We start from the raw sequence: 8,291 nt of genomic DNA on the forward strand, positions 1-8,291 counted from the left end.
GTAATGTGTATATTTGGAAACCATGGTGTGCCATTCTGATCTCAATTCTCACTCAACTTTCTGTTGAACCCCATCTGCACTAAAAACTGCGTCTGTAAAAAGTTATGCTACTCATGCTGCGTACGTATTAGGAATACAACTACGGAAATTAACTGGTTAAATGTTCCTGTTATGAACACTCTTCTCACCTTGAAGAAAACAAAAGTGTTAAAGGTGTTGTCACGAGTGTCACCTGCCTTTGCTTTCAAACGTCATGCCCAATATCAGCTGCACAGAATGTATTAATAAACGGAGGTGTTTGCTGACGTTTCAATTTGCTCAGGTCATCAATACAGCGAGATCTTCGAACGCTGTGAAAGTTACCGCGATTGGCATTAAGGCTCTAATGTTAATATTATGACGAATCATTGTGAAATGCGATCAACGGCATTTCATCACGATTTAATAATATTGTTTACAAGTTCTATTTTTATTGTTTCAGTTTAGACTGACGATACAAGAACAAGCTGATCACGCAGCGTATCCGGGCAGTCAAGCTGTGTCACGTGATTTCACTCTCAACACCGCGTCCGAAACCTCAGCGCGTGAGAATGTTCTGGGCTTCCTTACCTGCTCCTGATTGGCCCACAGGACAGCGCGCGCCTCACTGTGCGTGTGTATAAACTCCAGCGGCAGGAGAGATAGTTATTCCTGCTCTTGAAGTTTTTTTGTATGAAAAAAATGGGGAGAGGAGTGGTTGTGATGGATTTCCTTTTGCCTGGATTGTTAGCATGGCTCTGTGTTACAGTGGCCAAAGCCCAGCTCAAGGGTCAAGATGCTGTTTTTGGTAAAGAGGAAGGTTATGATGCTTTTGAGCCAAATATGGGTAGTCCTGTATTCCGGGAGACCCCACCAGATGGATATGATGGTTATTCTGCTGGAGAGGTGAGAGGGGTACTAAATGGGGAAGAGCAGGACTTGATGGAAATGAGCTCTGATGCTGAGGGGGAAGACCTGGATAAGGACTCGAGTGCTGATGTGCAGAGAGATGTGGCAGCAGTGACAACTGGTCCCTCTGAAGCAGATCCTCCTTCATCTGACCCTGGTAGGGAGTTTCTGCAAGTCTGTGGACTGAATACAACTGCGTGGTAGTAAAGTAGCTCTGCTGTACTTCCTCTAAAAGGAAGTCTGGAATGCATAGGAATAGTCATGACCAGTGGAATATCTCCATGAGTGCTTTGCATATGGCTGCTCCCACTTTCCTTTAAGTGGGTTACAGCAGGAATTCCTTCAGAGTGAAGTATGTTCTTGTAGCTCTTCACGGGAACAAGTAACTGTTTATTCAAGGCTGAAAAGAGCCTTCACCTGAAGATGGTTCCAGCTGTGGAACTGTTTTTCTTCTCTTCAGCATGGAATAAACCTTTGCTGACGCAGCTACCAACTTGAAGGTCTTGTACCCAGTAACACTTCTTGCTGTCCTCTCTTCCCTCCCAGAGTCTCAGGGTGACCCTGAGCAGCAGCAATCCCACAGCCGCCCCCTGCTGTCTTGTGGCAAGAGCAGCATGATGCTCAAGTTCTCTGTGAGGAGGTTCAGCCGAGTCTACCTGCTGCAGGGTGAGGTTTTACCCTGCCTGTACTTGCACTAGCCCTATACACAGACAGGTTGTGCCATCCTCTGTTCAGGAGATGAAAACCTGTTCATGTGCCGTCTGAGCTGTAAACCAAAGGATTGTGCTGCAGTGGTATCCCCCAATGTAGCAGGACAGCCTCTCTAAACAATTGTCCCTGTACCTCAGTGGGTAGATACACCTCCAGCACATTTTGCTTGTCTTTGAACATCACCAGTTGAGGACTAAATACTTTTGTGACTATCCCTCCTAATTCTATGAGGTCTACAGTGCCTCCAAATGTGCTTTTTGCTCCATGGGTTGTATGTCATGCAGTGGGTTACTTGCTCCATAGCTGTAATTATGAATGTAAGATTTCCCACAGGAGATGGGGGAGGGTGTGAAATACAAGTGGAGAATAACCTCAACTTCATGATGGTTTGAGCTGTACCCTCACTAAATGGGTACATCTGTGCATGAGGTGCTTGAAACCAGACCATGTACAAGGGAGATGTTTCTATGACTTTTTTTTTGTGAGGACATGAGGATTGTACCTTTGTGACAATTCTCCAGTTTATGATCTTTGAAATGTAACCATGGAAAACCTGCATGCATTCCAGATCGGTACCTTTTGATCAGTTAGATTGAGAGAAGAGCAGGCAAGTGTGGAGGACCAGAATTGGGGGCATGATGCAGTAGATATCCCTTGCAAAGGGAAGATCTGTGCTTTCTTGATTTCTGGTGCTGTACAGAGCTGCTGTGAAAGAGCACTTGCCTGTAAGCCTCTAACACCTCACCTTTGCCTTCTTCCAGGCAAAATGGCTCCTCTCTTGGTCACCAGTCTCCCAATGCACTGTGGGCACAAGGTGTGGACCAGCAGGAGCTGGCTGGTGCTGGTTGCTTCCTACAAAGGGTGTTACATCAGGACCTGGGTAAGGGCAGGCTTTGGGCTTGGACTGGCTGGGAACTTGTGTGAGCAGTAGTGCCTTAATCAGTCCAAACAGCTCTACATCAGTGCTTTTAACCTGTAACCCTGTTCCCCACCACAGAGGAAGAACCAGCGGCAACACTACTCCCTGACGGTGAGATACTATGACAAACGGCAGAGGAAATGGGTGACTGGCACTGTGTCCTGCCATGTTCCAGTTGTCCCTCCACCCCCACCTCCCAGAGGCCTGACCATCTCCTGCAGTGAGGTGTGCATGACTGTGACCCTGCCTGCTGGCCCCCTGGAGGAGATCAAGGTTCAGAGTGAGTGACTGGGGAAGGGCTTTTACTGCTGGTCCCTAGTAATGCAGGAGGCTTTTACCTAGCCACTAATGGAACAGGGAGCTTGATGTGGTGTTTTGAGTAGTTCCAGGGTTCTCTAAATGTGCCTTGACATTGTGGATTATAGCATTACCCTGTCCTGATAGCTATTTGGAGATGCACCTTGAAATGATATGGCTGCCTCTATCCAGTGTGCTGTAACCTATTGCTGATTTTGCTTTTTGCACCTGCAATATATAAAATCCTGCCAAAGGAAAATTGGACTCCTGTGTACCCTGTGCAGGTTCTTCTGGCAGCCTGGTGTCTGTGCTGGACACTCCATCCTGTGGATACTCTGTGACTGCAGGGCGGCACCTGAACACCCTGACCATCCTGTACACTGGCTGCCATGTTCGGCTTGTGGTGAGGCTGAGCTTGGGCTTTGTTTCCTGAGTATTAGACATGCCTTCCATTTCCAATTCTACAACATGCCTGAAAGTAAGACCTTGTCTAAACAAATGAGTATTGGTAGGATTGTAAGCCTGTGGTCTACAAGAAGTTGGTTCAGATGATCAGTGCTAATCTGGCCTGTCAAGTCCCCAAGAGTCAGACTAAATTAGAGGGCAACTAGAAAGTGACTGTTAAGCTAAATATGCACTCATCTTCTTGGATGACTAAACAGTAAGGCTAGTTTTAGTCATACTACTGAAGTAGCTGAACTTCTATAGCTGTTAAGCACAAACCTCTGTGTAATCCCCAGGACGGGCAAATCAATTGCAAGATGAACCCTTTGCTGCATGGATTTTCCTAATATCTTTTGGTACACATGTATGGAATTTTGTCAAGTTCCCTTATTATAAATTTGAGGCTCCTATCAATACAGAGTTTGCTAATAACTGTAGTAGAATGACTGCTTGAGTTGCTTAAACCTATTAAAACTGGGCAGGTAACATCTGCATTCTTCACCTCGGTGGTCTAATCGTTTTTCTGACCAATAACGATCCCTTTTGACACTCCCATAGCTGGAGTGTTAATGACTTTGCGCTCTTAACGGCGACAGGCCTGAGCTTCAGGTGTCACAGCTCTTTAAGCTCATGTTATTAAGAAATGGGGGAATGCCAGCATGTGCTGAACAATCTTGGTGCCATGATCCTATTTCTCGCATAGCTTCACACCCAGCCACAAGTATGTTGACCTCTCTTCTAATGGTTTTCATGCTGTGGGCACTCTAGTTCTCTGAGCACTTTGTCCTGGTTCATCACTTTGAGAAGATGAACACAAACTGTGGTTTGATGGTGCCGTTAGAAAGCTGGAATGCCGAACATGTGGCACGTTAAACCAATATTCTTTGAGCATAGCTTCTTGACTGGAAATCAGTGCAAGACACTTGTTTATTCTTGCTTAGTCTTCTGGTTAACTTGAGCACAAGCAACAGTGCATAAAATGGATGTTGTAATACAAGTCTCTGCATGCTGTGACTCAACAAGCACTTCAGTATCTTACAGGAGCCTTTCCTGCTTGGCTTGTCCTATATAAAGTACTGCCAGGCTCCAGGTTGCTTTCTTCCTGCTGAAAGCATGGAGCACCACGAGCATGGCTTCCTTCCGTGCCTCTTCATTTTAGGGAAAAGACTAAGGTGTTCTAGTTCTTAACTACTAGTGTAGATGCCGATCTAGGTACCAATCAATTAAGCAACCATAAGAACTCATGGCTTGAGGTGTGGAACAGACTGGCTGGAATTGTTTCTCTTGCAGCCAGCCTGCTATCTGTCAGACAAGAAGTAAATGTATTGTTGCATGAAGTTCACCATTCACACATTTCAGTAGGAGTTCTAGATGGAATGACCTGTTAGATGCATCTGGGTTCACTCCAAGATGCAGTTTACTCTCGGTCATGCCCATTGTGGACTATTTTTGGGAGTATTTAGTCTTTAAAATAGGATGGGTGGACGGTGAATAAAGACTGCAGATCATTCACCTTCAGGATGTTGGTTGAAATCTTGGCTGTAAACATGCCTTCTACTGTTCTACAGAACAGCTCTCCTGAAGGTTCCTGGATACTTTCAGATCTGCCGCTTGCCAACCCCACTTCCAGAGATTGCCATCACAACTTCATCTGTCTGATCCTTTATTTTTTTTGCAGGACCAGCACTACACTGTGAAGGTGGTGTACCATCCCAGTGATGGCCCAAGAGGGGAGATTGTGGTGTCCTGTCCCTATCGCCCCTACAAACCAAGGGAGGGTGAGTGTATAGGTTGGAGAGCTGGTAATTGGCTCCACAAGTGTGTTGATGGATCCAATCTGGTCTCCCCAGGATGTCAACTACCCAGGAGCCATCGGGTGGCCTGCGGTCCAGGGAGGATTTCTCCAGCCCACTGCGTGGCCAAGGGATGCTGTGTGGACCCAGAAACATCCTCTTGCTACTATCCACTGGAGGGTAGGGCTCTCCTTACTGATCTAGTCCCAGGCACCTTCCTGACCAGAATAATGAAGATCCTGACATGCTCTTCTCTCCCCAGAGTGCACTGCTGATAAGCACTTTGTCTTTGCTGTCCCTCGGACCATCTCTGTACCCCCTGTGGATCCTGCCAGCCTGGTGATTGCTGGCAACGCATCCTGTACCCCTGTCATCTGTACCTCGGAGTTTGCCATCTTCAAATTCCCTGTCACTGGCTGTGGGACCCATGCTTTTGTGAGTACACTGATCCCTTTAAAATCAGTTCTCCTAATTGTCTGTATAGGAGTGTCTAATTCCCTTATTAGAAGTAGGAGCGACCCGCTCAAGAGGCAGTTGATGGTTACTGACCTTGCTCTCTGCTCAGGTGGTAGGAGAGACCACCATCTACTTGGCTGAGGTGGAGACACGGGCGAGACGCAATATGCAGAACTATGGAGTCATTACCAGGGATAGCCCCTTCAGGTGAGCAGGGTTTTGATCGAGATCTATTGTGCTGGCCAGCTTACCACATGGAAGAATATGGCTTGCCTCCTGCTCTGCAGGCTGTTGGTGGAGTGCCGCTATGCTGAGGGGAACCTGGCCAGCACAGGCTACCTGGTGAAGAGCCCTTACCTGCCTTCTGCTGTCCTGTCCCACGGAGTGTTTGGGGTTCAGCTCAGGATTGCTACAGGTGAGAGGTTGATTATTGAATGGCTCCTCACGAGGGGAGTATTCAATGCGACATGGCTTGAGGGGGTAAGAAATGACTGTTCCAGAGTGGAACATTTCCGACTAGACTGCACTATGCAGTAGTGTTCTGGTCTGGCTGCAGTATACAGCTCTACCCATCCCTTCTCCATCTTCTAGACGAGAGCTACTCCAGGTTCTACCCTCAGTACCACCGGCCCCTCCAGCTCCTGCTGGGGAACCCAGTCTACCTGGAGGTGCGACTGCTGAACTCTCCAGACCCCAACCTGGTGCTCCTGGTGCACTACTGCGTTGCCTACCCCCGCTCTGGCCAGGCTGTCTGGGTGCTGATCTATGATGGGTGAGGGGCACCTGCTTGTGCAGCTCTAACCCTGTGCTGGTCAGTGGATTGCAGGCAGGGTACTGATCATGGTGCCTCTCTCTGCAGCTGCCCCAACCCTCTGGACTACGGCCACACTTCCACCCTGCACATCCACTCCAAGCTGCCTCTGCCCAAGCACCACCGCCGCTTCCACATCCAGACCTTCCAGTTCCTGGACAGCACCTCCTACTCCTACATCAATGAGGAGGTGAGGCTTTTTGTGGTTGCAGACTCTGTAGTTCCATGTGAAATATCTATGGCAACTTGATATGCAAGCCCTAATTTTAAAATCCCTCTTCCAGATCTACTTCATGTGCTCCACAGAGCTGTGCCTACCGTCTGAGCGTCAGTGTGTGGAGGGCTGCTTTGATGGCCGCAGTGAGTCTATTTAAGCTCTTCTCCGTGTGTTCCTTCTGTCCATGCACATCTGATGCTTTGCAATAGTATCTTTACCTCGGGAGCCCACTATCTGATCTTCTCTTGCAGAAATCCCAGTGCTGGAGAACCCAGATGCTGACAGGCGCTGTGGCAGGACCCCCTGTCCAGGAAAGAATGAGGGCCCCAGGGACTGAGGGGTAGGTGGGTGGGGGGGGTACCAGTGTCACTAAATTCCTATAGGACCCCTTTTTTTTTTTTTCAGGAAGTCCAAGGTCTGATTCCTTTCTGTCATTTTTCTCCCATTGTATGCATTTCCAGACTATCCTGTTTTTCCTGCCCATAATGGGGTTTCAACCACTTTTTCAGGTTCTTGCCTGCTGCTTCAGGGACTAGCAACCTCTGTCTGAAGAGCTGGTTCTGTTGGAGGAAGTCAGTCCTAATAAAGATGTTGAAAGTGATTCTGTGTCCTGTATGCCTTAACTGGAGGGGGGGGTAGTTGAGCTCTTGAGCAAGTAAAATGGGTGCCATTATCCATAGTCATGTTGGGTTGCCAACCTGTAAGGGTCTAATGGTGTCCTTTCCTGCTGCGTTGTAGTTCCAGCAGGACAGACTCTCGCTGTTGGTCATACACTTATATGACAAGTGTTGTCATACAAATGACAAAGGTCAGGTGTCTGTGAAGCAGAAGTCTTCAGAATTTCATATGCATATGGAAGTCTGGATTGCTCCCACCAGACAAGATAGTCCTTTATACCTTAAAACAAACCAGTCACTATGATGCATTCTAAACAAATGATAAGATGGCAACACAAGCCAATCATATTTAAGTTGCAGACTAGACAACAGTTCTTTTCATGTTCTGGTCCTACAGCCAGCTTACCTCATACATGTCCTTTATCTTACTGAGCAAGGACAGGCCCAATTGTGCCTTTTGGGCACAAAGCCAACTTCAAGCCACTAGACTGCACACAGTAGTTTGCAAAAAAAAAAAAATAATGGGAAACTAAAATGTCTCACTTCCCAGGTGTCTCTTAGCTGTTCAATATTGTTCCTTTTCTCCAGCTTCACATCAGTTGAGGTTTTAGTCCAATTGCATTAGAGAATGTTTGTGAAGCTCTACTCCATTGAGTGGGTTGTAGGCAGTGCAACCATTTCACACGGTGATGCCTCTCTCCATCCAGATCTCATACCTGCACCTAAATGTGATGGTTCAGCCAGAAGTACTCAAGGGGACTGGAGCAGTTCTTAAATGCCAAAGGCATTAAAAACAAAGCTGCCATATACACGGGTGCAGTTGGAAGCTTTTCAGGCCTAGTACTAGTACATTTTCAATTCCAAATGGCAAATGAAATACTACCAGTCTAAAGCTGTGTGCTGGTGAGTGACAGGTACTCAAAGCCCTACTCTCTAAGACGATATTAATTGGCTTTTCTACCACAAAATACAGCAGTGATGGCAGCACTTCTGTGTAGTTGCATTTTCAAATTCATCCAGTGGGAGGGATGACAGTTGTTTTGGTGGCAGTTTCACTTACATGCAGGGCGAAATGCCTCTATTGAACTTGAGATGAAAC

The 8,291-nt window shown here is 47.2% G+C and overlaps 1 protein-coding gene across 1 annotated transcript; it reads left to right on the forward strand.

Moving 5' to 3' along the window:
- The first annotated feature begins 813 nt into the window (after window positions 1-813).
- LOC138238288 (zona pellucida sperm-binding protein 4-like) lies at window positions 814-7,176 on the forward strand. The gene is made up of 15 exons (XM_069188470.1): window positions 814-1,084; window positions 1,474-1,593; window positions 2,400-2,518; window positions 2,636-2,837; window positions 3,139-3,257; window positions 4,977-5,076; window positions 5,149-5,271; window positions 5,354-5,526; window positions 5,657-5,754; window positions 5,835-5,962; window positions 6,139-6,319; window positions 6,407-6,548; window positions 6,643-6,718; window positions 6,827-6,915; window positions 7,085-7,176. Exons 1-14 carry the CDS (start codon window positions 862-864, stop codon window positions 6,910-6,912), a joined length of 1,890 nt encoding a protein of 629 aa, XP_069044571.1. The 5' UTR covers window positions 814-861; the 3' UTR covers window positions 6,913-6,915; window positions 7,085-7,176.
- The last annotated feature ends 1,115 nt before the right edge of the window (window positions 7,177-8,291 follow it).

The sequence above is a fragment of the Lepisosteus oculatus genome, chromosome 4 (assembly GCF_040954835.1).
Source record: "Lepisosteus oculatus isolate fLepOcu1 chromosome 4, fLepOcu1.hap2, whole genome shotgun sequence".
NCBI lineage: Eukaryota > Metazoa > Chordata > Actinopteri > Semionotiformes > Lepisosteidae > Lepisosteus > Lepisosteus oculatus.

Coding starts and splice junctions, on each gene's coding strand:
- LOC138238288 (XM_069188470.1), top strand. CDS start 862: ATGGGTAGTCCTGTATTCCGGGAGACCCCACCAGATGGATATGATGGT. Junction 5,755..5,834: donor ACCAGGGATAGCCCCTTCAG/GTGAGCAGGGTT, acceptor CCTGCTCTGCAG/GCTGTTGGTGGAGTGCCGCT. Junction 6,320..6,406: donor TGGGTGCTGATCTATGATGG/GTGAGGGGCACC, acceptor CTCTCTCTGCAG/CTGCCCCAACCCTCTGGACT.